General features: G+C 42.6%; 1 protein-coding gene across 9 annotated transcripts in view; it reads right to left on the bottom strand.

The window, feature by feature from the left end:
• RNF220 (ring finger protein 220) overlaps window positions 1-23945 on the bottom strand; it is a 330113-nt gene that overhangs the window by 8708 nt on the left and 297460 nt on the right. For all 9 annotated transcript variants that reach the window (XM_028733705.2, XM_028733697.2, XM_028733704.2 and 6 more), the window contains 2 exons: window positions 7823-7931; window positions 5393-5467 (listed from right to left, as the gene is read on the bottom strand). In XM_028733705.2, the coding sequence (XP_028589538.1) occupies window positions 5393-5467; window positions 7823-7931 (184 nt within the window). The remainder of the gene's footprint in view (window positions 1-5392; window positions 5468-7822; window positions 7932-23945) is intronic.

The following is a 23945-nucleotide window of genomic DNA, read 5'->3' on the forward strand; positions in this document are numbered from 1 at the left end:
CTTTCAGGTTACTTCCTCCAACACCCCATTCTCCTTCTGTCCCTCTGGGCTCCCCCACCCACATGAAATTAGGCCAAGGGACCCATGGGACTCTTGGGCCACAGGCTCCTCACTTGTGCTCTAGATTGTATGCTGCAGTCAGGGGCCTACATTGTTTCTAAGGTTTGCATACCACCTAGCAGTATCAGACACTTGATGCATGTATCTTCAACTTAGTGGGCTAAAATTCAAAATCCTGCACAAAAACTCAAATCTATCTATCAATGAATACAGTTATATAATCCATGCATAAGTTACATATATTTAGGCATCAGGCAAGACATTCCTCTACTCCCACATCTTTGGGCTAATTAAAACTATCTATGGCTTTTTAAATTGTGTGCATATGGGGGCATTGTTTTTGTTTGTTATTGTGGTATGTTTTTGGTGTTTTATATTGTAAACCTCCCTGTGATCTTTGGCTGAAGGACGGTATAGACATTTAATAAATAACAACAATAATAAATTTGCTTGGGCTCTATGCAGTTCCAGCATTTTGATTATTTTAAAGAGTTTTGAATATTTGAGCAGTATACACTTAAAAAGCTGCCTTATTCTGAATCAGACTTTAGTCTGTGTAGCCTAATATTGTTTCATCTTACTTGCCAAAGTATGTTCCCTCTCTTAAAAGTATTCTACGTGGAGAAGATAATTATCCACAAGGTCTGCCAGGAAGCCATGCAGGCAACAGGAACCCCCAACTGCTATGCACTAGAGACAAGTGCTACCTGTACATCTTCAAATGCAACCTGGTAAGCTTTGCTACCGGCTCAGTTTGCACGTAATGCTAAGTCAAACCATGGTTTAGCATTAACCTGCAGGCTCCCAGAGAGGAAATTACAGCTGCTCTGCTCCTCCCTCCCTTGCTGCCATGCTTTTTGGGGGCTAAGCTATAGTTTAGTGTGCTGTCCAAACCTGGGCTCTTTGTTTACCTCCCTTACATCTAAATTGGGTCACTATATTGAAGGCAAACAAGCTTTTCTGCTACAAACTTAATTTTATACATGGAGAGGAAGAGGAAAAAGAAAACATCCTCTTCTCCCGCTTCAGTTTCCTCACCCTAATAACTCTCTATGTCCCAGACTGCACTGTTTTCTTACTTTGGAAGCAGTTGTTCCAACTGACCAGAAAACAGGATTAAATTGGGTCCAAATCTCTCATCGCTGTGGGTAGTCTTTTATTCCCACTGCCTTTTTAAACTCTGTTTCCTTTCAACAAATGCAGCAACTGTATTTCCAATATCAGGGCTGTTACAGCTATAGTTCCCAGATGGGAAATGGGAAAGCAGCTAAACATGGTTGTTCTTGGGGAGATGAAAAGGATAAGGATGGAAAATAACTTTATGCACCGAAAATGACATATTAATGATTAGCAGCTAAAACTGTCACCCAGAGCGAAGAACGTGACAGTCATTTCTGGGAGGCCAGTCAAAAATGAGAAATATTGCAGGTCAGCTCTTCAGTGATTCCTGTGTTAGTGAATAGAGAATGCTTTGGCTCAGGCAGAGACATAGAGTATGTTCATCCCTATGTTAATTTAAGAATTTCATGCCCACTTTGTTTCCAGTTTCCTTACTTAGTCCGCAGTACAAAGAAGTCCAAGCAAACATTTAGTCTGGTCATATAAAACACAGACACAGAAGGAAAAGCTTGACTTTTTCCCTAACGGGGGGAAGAATGGCAAATCTCCAGAAATGTTCAAACATGTCAGGAAGCCCAGCAAGCCAGCCTCGCCCCATAACTCCCATTAACTGCAACAAATTGTTTATTGCACAACATGAGAAATATGCTGCCCTCTTTACGGAGCACATTTTTCCATGTGTGCTGCACACAGAGGACTTGCGGCACTCTCCTCACCAAGAGGGAAGAAAGCCAGCTTTGCATCCAAAGAAAGGTAACTTGTGGCAATTATTAAATCCATTACGCCAAGGTTCCTTGCTACTCTAAAAAACCACACATACACAGTAGGCACACACAAGCGTCTCTTTTGTGCCCAAAATAAAAGGAGATACCTTAATTAGAACAATGCAGGTCAGAGAGTATGAAACACCCAGCCCAGCTGCCGCGTGCCATTAAATTCATAAAGAGGAGGAGGAGGGAAGGGCAGCCTTAACGAGATTACACACATTGACTTTGATCAAGACACAAAAGCACTAAGGCGTTCCAGGGTTTTTATTGCTGTCTTCGGGCTACGTTTTAATGGTTACATTAGAAACATGCGAACATAGGCTGAGAGGTTTTTTAGTGAGAGCCTGCCTCGCAAAAGGCCCCGCTTTAATAAATTGCGGGCTGTAGGGAAAAGGCGAGGGCTGGGGAACAGATGAGCGGCTGCTTATTAATTACATCCCCTGCGCAATTCCCAGCTCTGAACGTTGTGCTTGGTCAGTGCAGGGAACATGCACAGGCTGTGTTGGGGCACCACTCTGAACGGGTTCCTCCCATCAATGCTATCCCAATTTTCAGCACTCTTCCCTTTGGCAAATATAGTTGTTGCAGTAAAAAAACAACAGCAGGACTGCTTTGCATGGCACTCAAATAGAAAGAAAGAAGATACAGGTGGGCCTACCTGTGTCTCATTCAAGATACACACAAAAGGAATATACAGGAACAGTAATGTATGGATATTGCCCAGGGGTTAGGTACATGCTCTAGCCTTGCCTCTGGAGTTTTAGTGATCCTTTTACCTTCCCTTGGAAGAGAGGCAAGCATTTTAATACTTGCTTCAAGAATTATTTGTAGTAGTAGAAGTAATTAATTAATTTAATAAATAATAATAATAATAATAATAATAATAATAATTTGTACACCAACCATCTGACTGGACTGCCCCAGCCACTCTGGCTGGCTTCCAGCATATATAAAAACATAATAAAACATTAAACCTTTAAAAGCTTCCCTATACAGGGCTGCTTTCAGATGATTCCTAAATGTTATATAATTACTCATCTCCTTAACATCTGATGGGAGGGCATTCCACAGGGTGGGCGCCACTACGAGAAGGCCCTCAGTGCTGGATCGCAGGGTCTGGGCTGAAGGATGGGGGTGGAGACGCTCCTTCAGGTATATTGGGCTGAGGGCATTTAGGGCTTTAAGTTCAGCACCAACAGTTTGAATTGTGCTCGGAAAAGTACTGGGAGCCATATCTTATGAACAACAACAAAAAGGCACTGGGACTGAAACTTTGGGATGGGGAAGGCGGCAGCAGTAAGGCCACCAAGTTCCATCTAATTTAAGTGGTATGCATGCAAATATGCTTTGCTAAACAAAAGGAACAAAACTGTTGAACACCTAGTTTCAGAAAGCAACTGTTGTCAACTAATAAGATCAGTTGGTAGCCCACAAGCTGAATCCTGTCCATTAACTGCATCTGGGTCCCAGTAGCCCTAGCAACTTCTAAATCAAGGTGTAATAAAACATTCCCTCCAGTTTCACTTTCAAAGACAGTTAAGTTTTTTTCAAAAGCGAGACAGTAAGAGATGCATTCCACCCCAAAGCTTACAACTCTGTTTGGGTTTTGTATGCAATGACCCTGCTGAAAGTTACTTGAAGAAGCTGTAATATTCTGTGTGCATCTCAAATAAATTTTAGTGCCAAACTGTAGCTTGAGGGGCTCTTTAGGGAAGCATATTTGTTCCTCAGACCAGGTCCCCCTACTATATTTAACTGATGACACCTTACCATCCAAGCCCATCCAAGCTCACCATCCAAGTTAACATTACAGAAAGGTGTTGGGTGGCAAAATACATATCCAGGCTTCTGTCAGGAATATGGGGTGTTCCCGAGTCTGTGAAAGTGGCACTGAGGGCATCTGCCTGTTAATCCTATTGGTTTTACAATGAATGCCGGGGTGGGTGGGGAGCCTGCATGTGTCATAATAGTGTGATAGAAATGTTGTATGAGACATTATACTTTTACAATATGGTTAGCAGTTTTTAAACACAGCCACAGATGGCAGATTCTGTAGGGGGTAAATGCTATAGCACAGTTTTTGCTTTTAAAATATTTCTGTCTTAAAGAGAGATTACTTGTTTGAAATATATGTTTAATAGTGTATGCTACTTCTTGTTCTGATCTTATGTTTACACAAAAACTGACCTGTGTTCTTTTATTTTATATAAATACTTTATATTCTGCCCTACAACAGGTTCCCAGGGCAACATAGCAAAATGTTTTAGAGCTTCATGCCTAGAGATCAGATCTGTCTTCATAGACATTCCTCACCAAGGAAGAGTTGAAGGCTGAATGGATCTTTTAGTAACTACTGCTATGCACTATTTTGGGTTTTTGTCTTTTTAGCATTATGTTTCTCTATTTGGGCCCAATCTTCTATGCTTTTTCTAAAAAAAGATGACGACTTCAATGGTTACTTGGTTGAAAAAGTTATGATTATGCTGCGTTTCATTCAGAAATGTGTAATAGGGCTGCAGGGTTACTGGATTCTCTGTAGTGTTAATGGATTCTTTGCAGGTCTGCTTCTGGTTATTGTCCCCTATATGTGCATCTTTGAGATGCATGTACAGGAGTATCCCAAAGATGTGCATCTCTGCAACTTGCAAATAGTCACTCTCTCCTCATTAAATTCTTGGAGATCTGCAAATATGTGTTTGAGCTATTTGTGCACTACAAAATCTTTTGGCACCTTTCTTGAAAATCTGAAAGGAAGAAACTCATTTCCTATTACTTGCGCATGCATGCATGCATGCATGCACGCACACACATACCTAAAAATTCTCTTTTATATGCACTCTCACTCACACACAACACAAACCCATGGAGTCAACATGCCTCTCTCTACCATTCCACGACTGTCTGCAATCTCCTCTGAATCCTGCACCTCCATAGTTATTTAGTCAAACTCCTGGAGCATGCTTTCTTTCTAGTACACGACCTAAATACTCAACACTCAGTGGTGCAGTTTCTTGCATCTTCTTCAAAAGGGCTGAGAGAGGTTATAGGGATGGGTAGGTGAAGCATGGGTGCAAAGTGAAAACAGGTGGGCTAGAGTCTCAAGGGGATACTGCCCAATGTGCAGAGCTCATTGGGATACCCTTCACGTCATCCAACTTGTGATGTTGGAAATGAGGCCGCGTTCCTTTCCAACCAAATCACATGCAACAAAGTTAACAAGAAGGTGTATGATCCTGCCACTAGTGTTAGAGAAGGAGGTGGGAGAATCCATACACCCTAAATTAAATTAAATTCACTGAATCCCTGGGGAAGACTCCAATCCAGCTGTAACTTGAACTAGGGAAAATACTACACTTGATCTTGGCCAAAAGGCTGAGAGCGATGGGAAAATACTTGAGGAAAAGAAACAATGTATGAATCACCACCCAAGAAACTAATAGCCTCACCAGAGTCCGCAGCCAGCATTCCTCGCAGTGCACGTGCCAGCACTGGATGGAGGTCAGGGGCATCGTGTATGAGTCCTATGGAAAGAAAATTGAGACAGCCTCATCATATACTCGAAATTTTTGAGAAATCCCCTATTAGATCCTGAGCTCTTGGGGCAAGATGTAGAGGACATACTGTACCAGTACACCTTCATTTTCTCATGTGATCCACACAGCATAACTTCTGATTCACATGCAGTTGAGAATACACTACAACTGGGGGATTAAAGTTTTTTTTAATACTGTGCTTTAATTACTAGGCTGGTAATTAATAATAATAGTAATCATACTCCTTGCACAGTGGGCTAGGCATGAAATGGAAAGCAGCATAACCTCAAAGAGTTGTGTCTCTTCTGAAAGAGGCATACAAGAAGGAACCCTGAGGTCATCTTCCAAGAACCTCATCCATGTACCCTCCATAAGAGAAGTTCAGACAAAAGAAATTTTCAGTGTTAATAGAATGTTTACAGACTCCTCTACCCATCAAGGTCTGCCTGGTGCTAGGAAGTTTCCTCTTCACCCAGGCATATGATTGTTAATATTGTTACATTCTGCTGGGCATTTGACTTTTCAGAATTTATATCAACTAGTTGGTTGCTGTGGTCTCTGTTTTAATTCTTCTATATTTTTATATTGCTTGTATTTTATATTGCAAATTGCCTCAAGGTTGTTTTTAGAAGGCCTCACCTAAGAAATTGTAATAAATAATAACAGTACAGTGGTATCTCTACTTATGAACACCTCTGGTTATGTATCCTTTGGAATACGCACGAGGCAAACCCAGAAGTATTTTTCCGGGTTTTGCCACACGCGCATGTGCAGAAGTGCTCTACTGCGCCACACTCATGCACAGAACAGGCACCTCCAGTTGTGAAAACCTCAGGATCAGACCGGAGCTCCGGAACGGATCCTGTCTGCAACTGAAGGTACCACTGTATTGTTATTAATAATCCAACTGCAATGTAGCACAATGATTACTTGTAGATAGAAACAAAACAAGCTGTTATAGTAATCTCCTCTTGCTCCACAAATGGGAACAACAATGGAATAAAAATCAACAGGTTTATGACAGCTGCTTGCCAGGAACAGCATCAATCCTTATTCTGAATATCCTGATTTTACAGTAAGACTTGCCAAGTATCTCTTATGATAGCTAATTATTGTATGATTATTCTTTTTACAACAGAAAAGAGGCACTTCACTCTGTTACTCTGTCGTTTGAGTTTCTTTCCTAGCACCCACAGTTTATTTCAGTTGTTTTCATAACCAAAGAAAACTAAAACATTAAATCTAAGGACTTGTACAAGAATTGTTATTATTTTATTTATTTTTGTAGTAATGGAAGCAACCTTCCCCTTGATGCTATGCAGATGTGAGCCCTAGTCCTGCAGCAATAGTGTGACAACTGTACAAATGTAATATTGCAGGGGGATGAGCTGTTGCAGGAAGAAAAGCCTTCCCCAATAAATAGTATGGACAGGAGAAATGTTCATTCTTCAGCGAATATTGTAAGCTGAATTGGAGGTCACTGCTGCAAAGGAGAGCAAGTTTTCCATTTTTCTTATTTTAAGAAAATACATTTTATAAATATCTATATCCTTTCTATCCCAAATGATCTGCAAGTAATGTTGACATTTATTTTATTTTATTGGGGGGACGGGACACAAAAGTATATTAAAACTATGCAATTACAGTGCCAGTAGCAATACCCTTTTAGAGCAGTGGTGGCAAACCTTTGGAGTGTTGGACACATCATCTCCAGCCAACTTAGGATGATATGGGTTGCAGTCCTGCAACATATAGAAGGCTACCAATTCCCCATCCCTGCTTTAAAAGGGCCGAAAAGGGAATCATATTCAAAATTTAATAGGAGAAACACACACACTTCCCAGTATCTACCTGACAAGTGATACCATTATTCCTTTTTTGGGGGGGAGGGGAGCTTGGAGGGGCTTAAATAGAGACACAATTTGAAGGAAAGATACCAGCATCCCTGCAACCAGAGATGTAAAAAGTTACAGACACCAAGCCACTAGAGGGCGCTTCAGCACTTTAGTAAGTGAATCATAAGAGCCAAGGCACTCCTCATCAGGGTGTAGTAGACAATCAGCAACTTTGAAAGTGTTTGGCTAATAGGCCGGATTCTAACCCTACAGTATATGCAGGGAGACAGGAACATGGACACAGGGAGATCTGCAGGGTCCAATATGTTGCCCACACCACAGCAGCACACATTGAAACATATTCCCGAGCTGTGCCGTTTTCATCCAGAATCGAGGGACAAAAGACAAGGTTTTAGTTTCTCCACACTAGTTGTGCCACCTTCCTATAGGGCAGGGAGAGGTACAGAGTCATTTTCTTATTCATGACCACAACTGGCAAGCTACTCACCATGCAAATGAGACATTTATAGCGGTCCCCACGGGAAAGCTGCCTTTCTAATTCGCGGACACGAGCCTTTAGCGCCTCAAACGTTGTCACTGCTGAGTCTTCTGTAATCCTAAAATAGATGAGAAAGTCAGGGCTGGCTGAATTCTTAAGAGGGGAAAAAAATCACCGATTTCATATGTGCCAAATGTTGTAGAGCAAAGCTACATGATGGCAGCTTGCATGTTGATTCCTGGTAAAAGTAACTCAAGAAATAGAATCAAAGCAGCAGAGACTGCCTGAGGCTTGAGAATCAACTTTAGCCACCAGGTTTAAGAACAAAGGTCAAGGAGCAGGGTACAGAATACACGAACCCAGTCCTAGTGGATCAATGCCATATAGTATTTCCAGAGGAGGTGAGAGAGCATGAGAGCATGCATGATCACAAACTAATTCGTTCTGGAGGTCCGTTCTTAACCTGGAACTGTTCTTAACCTGAGGTACCACTTTAGCTAATGGGGCCTCCCACCACCGCCACACGATTTCTCTTCTCATCCTGAAGCAAAGTTCTTAACCCAAGGTACTATTTCTGGGTTAGCGGAGTCTGTAACCTGAAGCGTCTGTAACCTGAGGTACCACTGTATTGAAATTGTGTTGGTCCCTTTTCCAAGAGGACCAAGCAAGATGATGCCAAATTAACATAAATGAGGGGGATGGGCACATCTGAAAGTGTAGTGTTGCACAATGGCTGCAACATACCTATGGGGTATGCAATAGAAAGAAGGCTGAGGGAAAGCAGCAAGATCCCAGATACCCCCATGAAACTTGAACACTGAAATGTTCTAGCTAAAGGGACGTAGCTGTAACAACAAGTTTTAGTTTGCGCAACTTGGCTATTAGCATTAAAATCTCTGCCACATTTTGACAATGGATAAAAAAAGCAACCAATATATTATATCAGTAACTGCAAACCTTGCAGAGATCAAGAAGCATCCAAACCCAAATACAGCAGTTATAATAAAGGAAACGAAATAAACCGGATAAATTGACATTTATGCCACACAAAACAATTATGTTTCTTTAGTCTAGCATTTCATTTTCTCTCTCCTCAAAACAGCCACTGCCCTGTCAACCGGGGAATATTATAAATCAAGTTGTGAATGATGACAGAGAGCCAAGCAACCACAGATTACTCTGTTACATGAGTACACAGCCTAAGTAGTACAAATACCCATTCTGGTGGGAACTAAGTGCATGGCTTGGGCACAGACTCCAGGAGAAACCAACCAACCTCTATAGCAAAACAGGATCCTTATCTTAGATACTAACAGAAAACTCATAGTCCAAGTGTGGATTCAAAGTGCAGACAAAATGGCAGTAGAGGTAGGCATCAGAAGACTTGGGAAACCCCAAGGTTTGCTGAGGTACAAAAATGTATACCTGAGAAACAAAGTGGAAACCTTGGAAGAACAACCCAATAGGGTGGGGGCCAGGGGTCCTCAACCTTTTCCAGCAGGGAGCCGGTCCACTGTCCCTCAGACCTTGTGGGGGGCCAGACTATATTTTTTTGGGGGGTGGGAAATGAACGAGGGATGATGAGCGGCACATGAAAGGACTCCAGAGAGGCGCTGCATTAAATGGCGGCCGCCCGAGAGGGGTGTTCAGCCAACTGCGACTCCTGTGTCCTGTGAGCAGTGGTGGTGGGAAGATGAGTGGCACAAGAAAGGGGTCCGGAGAGGGGCTACCACCAACAAAGACCAGCCCCCTTCCTCCTCTAGGCAGGGTGGGGAGAAGCCAGGAGGGAGGGAGGAGGTGCCACCGCCACCATGTGAGGGAGAGGGAGAGAGGGGGAAAGAACACATGCTGGCAACCCACGTAGCGATTCCTGGACCATCCGCGGGCTGGATTTAGAAGACAATTGGGCCTGATAACATAGCTTAGGCCAGCTCACCTCTCCAGCAATCTAAGTAAGATGTCTGAAACCAATGTTATTTGGTGATGGTGATGATGATGATACTTGTATACTGCTTCATTCGAGGATAACAGGGTGGTTTACCATATAAAAGCGCAAGAATACATTCCATAGTAACAAACAAAAACAATTACCCCTCCACCCAGGTTAAAAGGCTGTAGATTATTTAATTAGCCAAAGGTCTGGAAGAAGAGCAATGTTCTTGCTTGGCACCTAAAGATATGTAATGAAGGTGCCAGGTGAGCGTCCCTGTGGAGAGCATTCCACAAGTGGGGAGCCACTAAAGAAATGAGCAACTGATAGCCAGGTGAGTTGGGCAGCAACTCCAATCATAACAAACCACACTACCAACCAACAGAAATTAGACCTTGGTCAGGAAGAGGCAGGCAATGACATGAAATGGTTTGTTTATAGGAGTCTAATGGGCTTCCCCTCGCTGGACAGTTTGTGAAAGTCTCTCAGATGATCATCCCTGTCCAGTGATAAACGAATGAATCAGAGAAGGAGGCAGAATAGAGGCATAAGCAACAACACTCAGTGCCTGCCCAATACAATGGTCAATCAATAGTGAGGCTGTAGATCAGGGTGTTAGTTAGCTGGAAAATTACTGCATTGCCGCATGCGTCACGCTGGAGGGATCCTGGACAATCAATGAGGGAGGTATTGATTTAGTTATTATCACTTCATATGCTCCAGACATTGTTAAATATACATTTATTAACAAAGCTGAGAAGGGGACATAGAGTAAGCCTGAACAAGTACAAACTCTACTCCAGCTCAGCCAGCACACCAAAGTCCACATAGCTGCCCCAGCATGGAAGGTTCAGTCAGGCTTTAACATGGCAGAATAAGTAACTGGCTTCAGAAAGAGACTGTCCCTTCATTCCCACTGCAGGAATGGCCAGTTAATGAATTCAAAGTAATGCTGCCAGCTTTTTAAAAATCATATTCAGAAGTGTTTTATTCCTTTATTGCAGGGGTGGGAAACCTCCCGCCTGGGAACCCTCTCTAGGCCACAGCCCTCACCACCCTTGCCTGCTGGCTGAAATTCGCCCATGAACTCTGATTATGCCTCTTGCTTGCCTGGATGGAGGGCAGAGGTAGTTGTGAGAGTTTGTGTAGAAATGAGCCTACCGGACACACCCCAGGAAGATTGCCTGGAAGGGAATCTGGGCCTCTGGCAGAAGAAGTTGGAAAAGAGAGGGCAGAAACAGGCAGGGCTTTGTGAGGGGAGACTGAAGACTCCAAGAACAGAGAGACACCAAAATGGAAAGGAAGGAAACTTAAAACCTATCAAACTAAATATATCAAATTTGTAGCCTGTGAGAATTGTCTCACACCAGAAGTTGGGATTGAATCAAATGAGGAATGTCAAGCACTAGAGCAGAATCATAGGATAAAATACCTCCACCCCACTCCCAAACCTAATGTACAGAGGACGACGCAACAGGCTGTTTACCTTATTCTGCCTTGGTGTGCCGCTGGGAGAAAAACAAAACATAAAATAACCAAAAGGGAAAGTTTTGCTACTTCCACAAATCTGCAGGTCTAGCAACTCAGAAAGGGTCATGACCATAGTGCCCCTCTAATTATTATTTGTTCTTCTTAACCAGGGTCTGATATGAGCACGTGTGTGTGTGTGTGTGTGCTGTCTCATTATTGTAGTCTTCTTCCCAGTTTTGCTTAAAAAAATTCCCTTCCCATCTTCCCTCTCCAGTTTATTTCAACAGAATACAAATTTCCTTCCTCTTCATAAATAGTCACACTGTACATAACATTCCATAAATTTTATAGCCCTGCTGTTTATATGTCCCTTGTAAAACACATTTAGAACTGATTATATCCAACACCAATAAAACTTCATAGGCTACTTCCGACACCTGAAATCTTGGACCTTTTGCTCTTTTCACAGTCATTTATTTTGGTGTTCAGGAGTCTGAGAATTCAGACAAAATTCAGGTTTTCTCATACAACCCACAGGCTCTTGTTCTTTCTAGCGGCGAGAAATAGATGCTAAGATACAGGACTGTTTCCTGGAACTTTATGTTAAATAAAAGATATGCATGCAAAGCAACCCTCCGCCAAAAGAAAGTATTGTTCACAATAAAATTATGAGATGATGAACTGCTTTTGAGCAGAGATGCATAATAGATTGTCATTTCCAGAATAAGTGGGGGCATAAACCTGTGAGAGAAAAATCAGTCAAGCTGTAATGCAACACTAAGGGACAGTACATCTATGTGGGAAAGTGGCATACAAAATTAATGTAGTAGTAGCAATAATTAGTAAACTACTGACACACACTACTAGATGTCACTACAGCTGAATCACATGCACACATAGCTGTCAACTTTCCCCCCTTTTTAAGGGAAATTCCCTTATTCCGACTAGGATTCCTTGCAAGAAAAGGGAAAAGTTGACAGCTATGCATGCACAAGGACGAATGTGCTAGAAAATATGCCTGGTGGAGAATTGGTGAAAACTATTTCCAGAGGAGTAATATCGTTAGTCTGCTGCAACAAAAGGTCAGGGCAGGATCCACCTAAGGAGCCCTGTCACAGAAGGGCTTCCGCTTGTGCAGTATCTTCATCCCCCCGCCATGAAAATTGGCTGGAGGGTGGTTCAGGAGAACCTCCAGAACTGTGCACAGGGGCACAACCCTACTGCCTCCTCAATACTTTCATTTCTTTACTGGCTGGGCTTGTAACTATTTATGTTGAAAAGTGCCTGGGTTTTTCATTTTGATCCCTCAGATTTGCACAAAATCAGAAAACTGCACCATGCAAAGGAAATTGGCAACTTGCCCCAATCATTTCATGTAAGCCAAGCCAAGCAGTCATGTATTTCCCAAAAAGTATTCAAAAGCACAAAGGTAATAAAGGTGTCTCTCTGGGAAATGTGACAGGGGCTCTTATGTCTCCCTTCAATGGAGTGGGGAGAATTTTTAAAAGCTGGGCTGCTCCAGGTTGTTTCTCTCCTCCCTCTATTTGGGATCAAAGTCAAATCTTCATCAGGACCACTCAGTGAAGCAAAACATCCACACTGCCTACTCATAAGTGGCATAAGTGATCCCAGGATTTAACCGTTAACTGGACACCTCCATTTCCCCCTTTTTCTGGAGTGATCAACAACCCCAAAAGGGTGTGTCTGCAGCAGCATTACCAGGTACTTGGAGACCAAGAAGAACCTACTCCTTCTTTACTTGCACCACCAAAGCACATTAAACATTTCTACATCATTTATACTGACAAGCAGTCTGAAAAGTGTGTGCTGAGAATTTAAAATTGCCTTAATTTCTTTTCCAGCATGTTAGGGTGACTCAGCAACTTAGCCTTTTTTATTTTATATATATATATATATATTAAAATTTTCTTTTAATCTCTCAGTTTTGCACAAAACAAGCGCTCTTGGTACTTAACTGGCATAACAGAATCAACAAACTGGAAGGCAGTGGCAAACACAGAAGAGAATGTGTACTGGTATGAATGAGAAAGACCTAAGTTTCTCCTTATACACAAATTAAAATAGGTGTGGATTACTCCAGTCTAATTCAAATGGGGGAAAGTGGATTAACAGCTAAATGCCCAATTGTTTTCTTACAATAAAGGAGCTGGCTTTCCTGCTGCAGACAGAAATGTCTTCAGTTATGTATCTTTTTAGATGAACCTCTCTGAAAAAGGCTGACTTGGAATTCTGTGCAGGAATGCTGCCTCTATTGAGGAATTGGCAGGGATGCTAATATATTGTTCTCCGAGAGGAGTGTCCTCCCATCTTGATAATAGTGCATTTCTGTAGTACAATATATTAAGAATGCTGTTCACCTGTACTTTCAGTGGGTGACTTAGTTTGGCAACATGCCCTAGCTCCTGGTTGCCAAGTTATGAATAATGTAGTGTTCTGTGGCCTAATTTCCATGTTCTAAGCTGAAAATTTGGAAGAAGTTGCATGCAAGGGTGCGCGTCTGCAAAGCAGAGGCCCTCTGCGTCACAAGTGCCTCTATTTTATACTTGCTTGCACAATTTGTTAATGCCACCAGCTGCTTGCCAAGTTTGGAGTTCTGTTAACTAATTTAATCTTCATGCAAAGCAAACATGTTGCGTTGCTCTACTCCGCAGAGGAATTATTCTTCTTACACTTGCATGCTCTATCACAGTGGCATGGAGGGGAAGCTTACTGCCACAAGAAGGCATTCTAAGCTACATTTAGCTAGGACCTGGTAACGATTCCCCAAAGATTTTCCCTACAGAAGAATTCATTATGCTGCTTTCACGCCCCCCATCCCTTCACTGACATGGAGCCCAAAATGTATCTGCAGAACCAGAGAGTGAGTTTGGGAGTTGGCACTCGGCCTTCTCTGCCTCCGGGACTCACGTGCCTGGCCCCATCAAACTGCAGACAGATGGCACCAACAATCAATGAAAGCAGTAAGAAGTTTCCGAGTCAGCACGATTAGAAGAATCAGCAGGGATGTGGAGATCTGTTAGGATTTTTGTTAATTTATTTCAGGAGGAGGGTACCGAAAGGCTAAGCTTGCACTGAAGTTCTTATGCATAATCCGGGCAATCATGCATCTACAAGATAGTTGGCAAACAACTAACTCTAAATTTGACAAGCAGCTGGTGACCAGAAGTGCCTGTTCCACTTTGTGTGCGTGTTGCTTCATAGGAACTCTGTAATTGTGTTCTTCCCTACTTTAAAAACAAAAAAAGAAGGGTAGAGACATGCATTGAATAACTTGAAATCATTCACAGAACTAAATAACTGAATAAATGTAAGTAAAAATGTTCATAAAATGGGCAGGCATTACCGCAGGAGGAAAGGGCAGTGTTGCTGGTGTCTATCACCTTGAAAAACAATTGAACTCTTACATAAACTTCTGCATTTCAGTGCTACACGATGGGAACATTTGTTCTCTAGTAAATTAAAATCTAAAGAAAAAAGGCCACAAAATAACAGGAATGAAAGATAAGGACTTGTGCTGCTCACCACCAGCAATTATCAAGGGTATTTTATATTTGGAGCACTAGCGGTGCAGAAAAAACGACTGCATTATTTCATTGAATGATGAAGAAATGCAATTTCCCAACAAGAGAAGTACTACTTTGAGGAAATGCATCTAAATCCTGCACAATGGCTTAATTTTTTTGCACAAAGACCCATATCAGAAAAGACATCAACTTGCTCTCCTGACAGCTACCTCTGAGGAAGAAGGAAGGCTGCCACCAGGCTGCTGTATTATTGCTATAGTGAGAGTTGTGCATGGAGACAGACAACACCCAGATAATCAACAAAAGCCTTTCTATTAAGGTGAAGCTTGTGGGTCTCAAGGCCCTAGCTTTTATGCTCTTATTATTCTCAAATATGAACCACTGAAAGGTTCAAGATTCAGAATTGAGCCCATCATCTTAAGTTACGCTGTGGTCATGTACAACACACAAATCCTATACTGAAGCATACAAATCATTTTTAGGTGCTGTATACACTTGATGGAATACTTGCCCCAAAGAGCTTATTATAAACTTTACAAGGGAGCAAAACTGAAACACTGCAAGTTATGATGACTAATGAAAGGGAGAAGATTTGAGCAAAACTCCAGTAACCACCTTATACCAAGCTATAGCTGGATGTGCAAGGCAGAGATGAATGGTGCAGATTTCAATGTCCTGAAAATTTGAGATTTCTGCAAAAAACAGCACACCTCTACCCCTTAGAAAGCTGCCTTTTAATAGGAGGGGGGCAAAATATAGTAAAACTAAGGCCACATTAATTTTTGTGATAGTAACAGACACACAAACTTTTTTTGGGGGGGGATGGGAAACATGAGACATGTTTCACCCACATTAGCTAGTGTGAATTTACATGGTAAAAATATTAATTTACAATGCTTCACTAAAAAAACCCACAACTCTGCATGTTTTGCTTCATCGCATTTATCCTCAAATGGGAAGAGAATGAGCAGCTACAACACAAGAGATCAGAATGGAACAGGACTCCACCAGTTTGATCTTTTCCTCCCTTAATTTGAGCTGTGTGTGCATGCCTTCTTGGGCTGTGATAGTGCTGCATCTGGCTGTAACATTAACTAAATCATAGGTTAGTGGTATGTGAAGAAGCCTCAGGTTTATGAGTTCCCCCTTCCCCACATTCCTTTTCTGGCATGACTGCAAGGAGCAGTTTGGAAGCCTCGACTTCCTTTTTATCCAAACTGTTATTATTTGCCCAAACAAGCCAAGATAAAATCTTAGTTTCTGATCCTCACCTGTTTGGACTAACCCCTGCTTAAATCAGGTGGAACCTCAGTCCCAAGGGCCAAATGTAGCCCTCCAGGCATATTTACCCGGCTCTCAGGAGTTTCCCCAAGGCCACATCCCTTACCAACTGTGCTCCCACCCTCCTTGAGTGCTTCTGCCTGGGTGGAATGTGCTCTTGCTTGCTTACCTGGATAGAGGGGTGTCTGTGGTGTGTATAGAAACCTCAGACTTCCATGCAGTAGGAATGTCGCCTACTGTACAAAAGTAAGAGATGCAGCTGTTACTCTGCCCACTTTTGCTTCTGGCCCTGTCCACTCACTTTTGGAGAAAGTGTTCTCACCCCCAGGTTTAAACCAATCACAGTTTACCCTGGTTTGGATGAAATGGCAGGTCACAGCTAGGTGGAAGAAAGAAGTGGGTGCTTCTGATCTTCTCATTGCTGTGCTAGAAGGGAGCAGAGTTGTGCAGACTTCTGAGCCAGGATATAAGAATAGATATCATACAATGCAAGGAAAGCACATGCGATTAATGCAGCTCAGAGCTTCTTTTTTATAGTGTTCATTCTGTCTCTTGGGTACCACTTTCTGCTGTCAGATATGCAATCTGCCCCTGTACTGGCATGGAAGGCTGTCACAGGAAACAGCAACTTATACGGCCAAGATTCAGAATTGAGCCCATCATCTTAAGTTACGCTGTGGTCATGTACAACACACAAATCCTATACTGAAGCATACAAATCATTTTTAGGTGCTGTATACACTTGATGGAATACTTGCCCCAAAGAGCTTATTATAAACTTTACAAGGGAGCAAAACTGAAACACTGCAAGTTATGATGACTAATTTGTTACTGGTTGTTGTTTAGAGGCAATGGCCAATTTTAGGGACAGGTTTTTGTTCCTGTATGACACGGCTCAAGGTTCCCAAGGTGTAATTTAGTTCTTCAGGGGAAACTAGTTGTATTTTCTAACCTCTGGTTTCCCTTACCTGTAGGCTAACTCCAGTATTTCACAGAGAATCATCATCCATCTAACTGAAATACTCTCCAACGGCCCATCAGCCTTGCCTTCTCTTTGAAATAGCCCAGCTGAGCACTGCACAGACTGTGATTTTTCCCCCTTCTAAGATGTCTTACTCACTCCATAAGCTCAAGACTGACAGTCGAATTTCACACTGTGATAGCCCCCCATCGATTTTTCACTTGCAGGGAGCAACTCTACAAATTAAAGTTAACAGCATTGTTGAAACTTTGAAATAACTGAGGGGGGGAAATGGGATCGAAAAGATACCTGAACACCAGGGGTTCAATGTTTTTGGGGGAGAGGGAGGAAAATCCAAAGGTGGAGGGCATTTCCAGACAATTAAAACCTTTTGAAAGGGAATTCCTTTGAATAAATGAAATCATATCAAAAGATCCACAAAATGTAAAGTTATTGCTGTAGGGGAGGTGGGCTGATAGGCAGCATTGCAAAAATACATGAAGACTCTTGTACTTTGAGCAATACAATTCCGAAATGTACAATGCCTGAAAATAGCAATAGAATAAGAGTAAAATACATCTCAAGTCCACAAAACATGGGTTGGGAGTGGAATGCCACTTGCCACTAGCAGTGTCATACAACCTACTTTATTTTTAAATCCTGTGCACCTGTTTGCATTCTCAACCGACTGCTTGAACCTCTACTCTGGCCATCTAAACCCTAAATGCTCCCAATACAATAAACTTCAGTAAGTACTGTGGATCAAACGCATCCATTCTTAAGGAAATCAGACCTGAGTGCTCACTGGAAGGACAGATCGTGAAGTTGAGGCTCCAATACTTTGGCCACCTCATGAGAAGAGAAGACTCACTGGAAAAGACCCTGATGTTGGGAAAGATGGAGGGCACAAGGAGAAGGGGACGACAGAGGATGAGATGGCTGGATAGTGTTCTCGAAGCTACAAACATGAGCCTGACCAAACTGCGGGAGGCGGTGGAAGACAGGAGTGCCTGGCGTGCTCTGGTCCATGGGGTCACGAAGAGTCGGACACGACTAAACGACTAAACAACAACAACAAGTACTGTGGAACATACACAGAGCGACATTAGACCCCACAGAAATTATGATTACAGTAGTGGTCTCCAGGAGTAGAGATGCCAGTGAAATGCATAGCTCTGGAACTCGTATGGATAGAAGTTTTGGAGGGTTTGAATCTGACCAAAGAAGAAGTGAGCCTTAGGAGACTTGAATTACTCTCAAACTCAGACTAGAATCCAAGCTAAAGAATTCAGTTTATTCATTCCAACCCATTCCTCTGTACAATCCAGTCACCCACTTCCCCTTTAATCTACTTATTGCTTGGGCCAGCAGGAAGTATTCCAGCTGTAGGGAGAGGGAAGTGTGGCACTCTCCAGTGCTTCATGCTCCATGTAACAGCACACCAGGTGCTGCAAAAGACCCTGGTGCAAGGGTGAGAACCTTTTTCAGCCTGAGGGCCGCATCCCTTCTGGGAAACCTTCCGGGGGCCACATGCCAGTGGTAGGCAGGATCAGAGACAAAAGTGAGTGAAGGAACAAATGTACATTTTACCAATGTGCAGCAGTTTAGTTTCTAAACTCCCTCACTTTCTCCTCTCTATCCCCCATCCAGACAAGCATGAGTTCAAGGACACGTTTTAGCAATTTTTTAAAACTTAATTTGTTTAAAATATAGACGGATCAATAAAACCAATAGCAAATACAAAGCATCTAATTCAAAAGGGGAGGATATAAAAGCAATATATCTATTATCAAAGGATTACAAATTTCAGCTTAGTTCATACCATGAGGGTGATCCAACTTCTTCATTTTAATGTCTAATAACTATGTGCTAAAGAGCCCTAGCAAGGGGTGTGGGTGGGTGTGATTCACTTGTTTCTCTATTGCCCCTGAAAGTCTGCAGTGAAAGTCCTACTGCTTGTGCTACCCTGGATAATTGATTTGGCCTCCCACACTAGTTGTCCTACTCTTCAGAAGTGCTGGAGTTTTTTCTCTCAAGTGGATCCCAAGGAAAACTGCAACTAAGAACTCAAAATGCTTTTGAGAAAGGTAAATGGGGTTGCTCTCTTCCGTATGCTAGGCTAGAACTCTGCTTGAAGAGAAATTACAGCAGATGGTGTATTACACCATTAGTGTAAACCTACTCTGGGCTACCATGAAACTCCCCCCCCCCCCCAAATCATGAATAATTGCCCAAGTTTATAGGATGCCAAATCCTGTACCAGACACACTAGTAGCATCCACCTTTTTTTTACAGTAAAATAGTGTGAATTGCTTACTGTTGCCTTAAATTCTCCTCCAAACCCACAGATTCTTTTACATATGCCCTGAAGATGATTAATGCAGGAAGTAGTACTGAACAGTTAATGACCTTGGCTAACTGAGGCTTACATTTTGCAAACAGAGTCACAAACTCAACAGGCAACTGGGATTTCCAGATGTAAACAGCTATGCTTGTGGTGTTAGTGAATATTTATTTTTGGCATGTGTCTGCTTTTTCTGTATTTTAGCCTATTAATCCCAAAACATTTATGGGGAACTGCTTGCAGATAACATCTTGGGTAATTTTATATTAGCCAGTTTTCTGCTCTGAAACAACTTGCTGAATTAAGCACAAATAAATCTCATGTCGGAAGCACAGCAAGCTGCCTTATAAAGAGTCAGGCCATTGGCCCGCCTAGCTCAGGACTGCCTACATTGATTGGCAGCGGTTCTGCAGGGTTTCAAACGGGCTACTCCCAGACCTATCTGGAGATGCCGGGGACTGAACCAAGGACCTTCTACATGCAAAGCAGATGCTCTTCCACTGAGGCATGGCCCCATCCCCAGAGCTCTCTTAAAAATCTGCATTAACTCTGTGGCTTTCTAAGGCACACTTGGCAGCATCTGCCATGCTCCAATGGCTGTGTCCTTTTAAACAGTAACAGTCCCTTTAAATAGTTTGCCTCATCCCATCCCCCACATCCATAATTTAAATGAACACATTGTTGTTGTTGTTGTTGTTTAGTTGTGTCCGACTTTTCGTGACCCCATGGACCAGAGCACACCAGGCACTCCTGTCTTCCACTGCCTCCCGCAGTTTGGTCAAAATAGCCAAAGTTTTATATTGAGACAAAATAATTACAGTTGTATACATCTGTTTAGCTGTATACAATTTATTCCATTTGTCCTATTTGGATATTTCCTGAGAACAGAATTTTGCTGAAATCTGGCAAGGGACTATAATATTAGCAAACAGAGAAGGCAATGTCTGGAAATATGGTATAAAGTGTGCAACAGAAGGAATGAGGTGGTCTTTAAGCTACAGAACAGTTTGAAAAGAGGGCAGGGACTTTCCCCACTCTTATTCTTCCACAGCAGGAACTTCTCTCATTTCTGCCACATACATTAAATCAATCATCTGTTCTTCAAGCTAACGTTCCTCTATAGCTGCACCCCTGCCTGGAACAATTTCCCCATCATTTCAGTGGAGAAAGCCCAATTTCTCCACTGAATTCTACGATTCTATGAATGGCTCAGCTCCCTCTACTGACAGAATGGGAGCCCTAGGTCCTCATGAGACTCCCATCAGCACCTGAGTAGACAGGTATCACCTGCAACATTTTTCATATCCTTAAAAGCTAGAAATGGGGTTTTGTTTTTAAACAATGTCATAGGAAGTTAGCTTCTGCAATTGTCAGACTATGAAAGCCAGAAAGTTGGTTTTATCTCAGGAGCCAAATTCTGGAACACCATTTCTATTCTTGTAGGATAATATGCCAAAGCTTAACTTTTGGAGTGGATTCGAGAAAATGGATTTGAGTAAAAAAGAAAGAAAGAAGAAGATTGTCACGTGAGTGTACACACACACACTGACCTCCCTTTTCTAAAACCCTCTTCTAAACCAAACAAGCACCTTGCCCAATCAACCATGAGGAGCATGAAGAGTTATATAAAGAAGATAATTATAAAGGGATTTAATGCTTGGCGAGCTCAAATTGCCAAGGCTTATGACAAAGGTAGCACACACGCTTGCTTAACTGGCCCAGTGCCCTGGCTTTGCTCTTATGTAAGCGACACAGCCGGAGCCGCATCCAAAATGAGATTTGTTTTATGGAAAAGAAGAGCGTGCCCCTTTGCTCTTGGGAACGGCAACCGAGTCCCACCTCCCTCTCGTTTTGCTCCATTCCTGATTAATGATCTTGTCTGCCTGATTTATGACCCACCCTGACAGATTAGAGTTTCCTCTTCAACCGCCCCCCTTCCCCCCCCCCCAACCTCAGAAGGCACAGCCACACTCCGCTGGAAATATTAGAGAATTATTAAATAAACATTCATACGTCATGTCTCTTCCCAACCTGAGCTCATCCTAGTCAACACTCGGCAGCCCTGGCCTGTTTGCTTTTCATGCTGACAACAAACAGCTGGAGTGATTCATGGAGAGGCTGGCTACAATGTTTCATGTCATATATCATGCTAGCAGGGCTCCCTGCCCCAACAGAGATAAACTGATCAAGCACAACGGGCTGGAATGAATTTATGACAACACAAAATTGAGGAAAACAAATGGGAGGTGACCCAGTGGGGCACTAACCCAGACTCTTTCCTTGGCCTGCAATCTAGTTTGGTGGCAGAAAGCAAAATTGAACATTGGCACTCTGAATTAAGAGGCTGGCTTCTTAACCCCAGGAAGCCTTGATTTCAAGATGGCACCAGGCAACGTGGCTCGCATCTTCAGGGAGGAGAAAACGAGCCGTGGCCGAGTTTGCAGCCTACACACAGGTGGGCTAGTTTTAGCACCACTGCTAAGATTCAGGGAGCAGCAATGCAGGAGGGAGGGCCGAAATGACAGAAAAGGTTGGCTGATCTAAGCAGATACTACTGAAAGAAGGAAAACATAACATCAAGTCTTAAACTAATTTAAAAGCTGTTGTAGAGGAGGAGCAGCAGAATTGTTCCTAGGCAGGAATTGTTTCTGATGGCAGAATAAGATGCAGTGGCGTTAGATTCCAAGAGGAAAGGCTTAGGGCAGGGATTCCAAGCTGAAGTTCAAGAGCCACTAATAGTTCTTGAGTAGTATATTTTTCAGAAACTACAGGCCCAAATAATCCCAAAAGGCTTGGCTCCTGCTCCATCCCCCTCCAATCATATATTGGTGAAGCACATGTTTTGCATGCAAAATATCCCAGGTTCAATCCCTGGCATTCAGTCCAAAGCCCTAGGGTTGCTGGCTGAGTTAGATGGACGCCTGACTCAGTAGAAGGAAGCATCCCATATTAAAAATGAGATGGATGGGAGTTGGAATAGTGGGAGGAAGGAGAAGCATGTTGGCCTAGGAATGAATGGAGAGGCTATAGAGAAAGCTTGGGTGGAAAGGTGATGGTGGATGCCGTTGTGGAATGACAGAGAAGCACCAAAAAAGATTGGGAGAACTGTTTGGAAGAAAAAACAGCAGGAAAGCTGGTGGCTTGCAGCTGCTTCATTTTACCTCTGTGCTACTTTATGGTCTTAAAGTTTCATATGCCAATGAATTGGGACAATTTTCCCAGTGGCAAGAATAGATGGGGGGAAACTGTTTGAGGAAGGATGAGACCCTGTTTACAAAGTATATGGCAGGATTATGGGTCAAAAAGCTTTCATCCATTATTATCAACTTTGCCAGATTAGTTCTGGATGAATGCTCGGAGGAATTAGCTCCTTTGGAGACACAGACTCCCTGTGGAGTTCTTCCACACAACCTCTATGTGCATTCACAAGGCCCCCAAGAAATGTTCCCCACTAGCCTCTTAACTTGAATCATAGAATCATATAATTGTAGAGTTGGAAGGGAATCTGAGGGTCATCTAGTTCAACCCCCTACAATGCAAGAATCTCAATTAAAGCACCCATGACAGATGGCCATCCAACCTCTTCTTAAAAACCTCCAAGGAAGGAGAGTCCACCACCTTCTGAGGGAGTCTGTTCCACTGTCAAACAGCTCTTACCACCACAAAGTACTTACTGATGTATAGTTGGACTCTCCTTTCCTATAACTTGAATCTATTAGTTTGGGTCCTATCATCTGGAGCAGGAGAAAACAAACTTGCCCCATCTTCCATGTGGCAGCCTTTGCAGTCCACCAATACCCAAACCCCTCACAAAGCAGTCCCCCAGGAATTAACAAAAGAGGCAAAACACTTGCCTTACTACAAGGTTCAGCTATTCACAATAATTTGAGCATCTGCCCATCAAGATAGTAGTTGCTGCTACAGCATTCTGCTTCTGACTTGCTGGACTAGCTTGCAGTCATTACTGACTGACTAGACTGCCTGCTGGATTTCCTGAGTACAGAATAACTATTGTCAGGATGGCTAACTAGACTCTCCTTAAACTCTTGCATTCCCTAGCTGAGGCTTGGTTGCCCGTCCAGATGGCTGAGCCACACTTGCACCTGTACAGCAAGGTCTAGCAGCATGTAATAGATTCTCTGTGACTACAGAAGAAAGACTGATGTAAAGAGATGGAGAAAAATAAGGTGACTGAGAGGTGGATATAGGTGGCTTATGTATAAAACGTTTGGTGCTTTGTGAAGAGATTATTCTTAAAGGGGGAATTAAAGATCTATGAAACATATTAAATAATAAAATAAATACAGTTTAAAAAGCACACAAGACAGAATATTGAGTCCCAGGTTGCATGTTGTTCAGGAGCCAAGGTGGATCCCAGGCACTGAAAGGTTCTTGTTTTAAGCTTAGCAAAACCTGTACCAGATGCTCTTGTTGCATGTCTGCACTGGCTGTACAGCTCAGTAAACCCTTCCTAGCCCTGTTATTCTATCACTTCTGAATGCATGCTGAAAGACTAGAAAAACCTGTTCGAACATCAACCAACAGTCACAACCAAAGCTGAATCCCACATGTTTTTCTACAGCTGAATATTTCATCCCACG

Source organism: Podarcis muralis, chromosome 5, assembly GCF_964188315.1.
Source record: "Podarcis muralis chromosome 5, rPodMur119.hap1.1, whole genome shotgun sequence".
Taxonomy (NCBI): Eukaryota; Metazoa; Chordata; class Lepidosauria; order Squamata; family Lacertidae; genus Podarcis; species Podarcis muralis.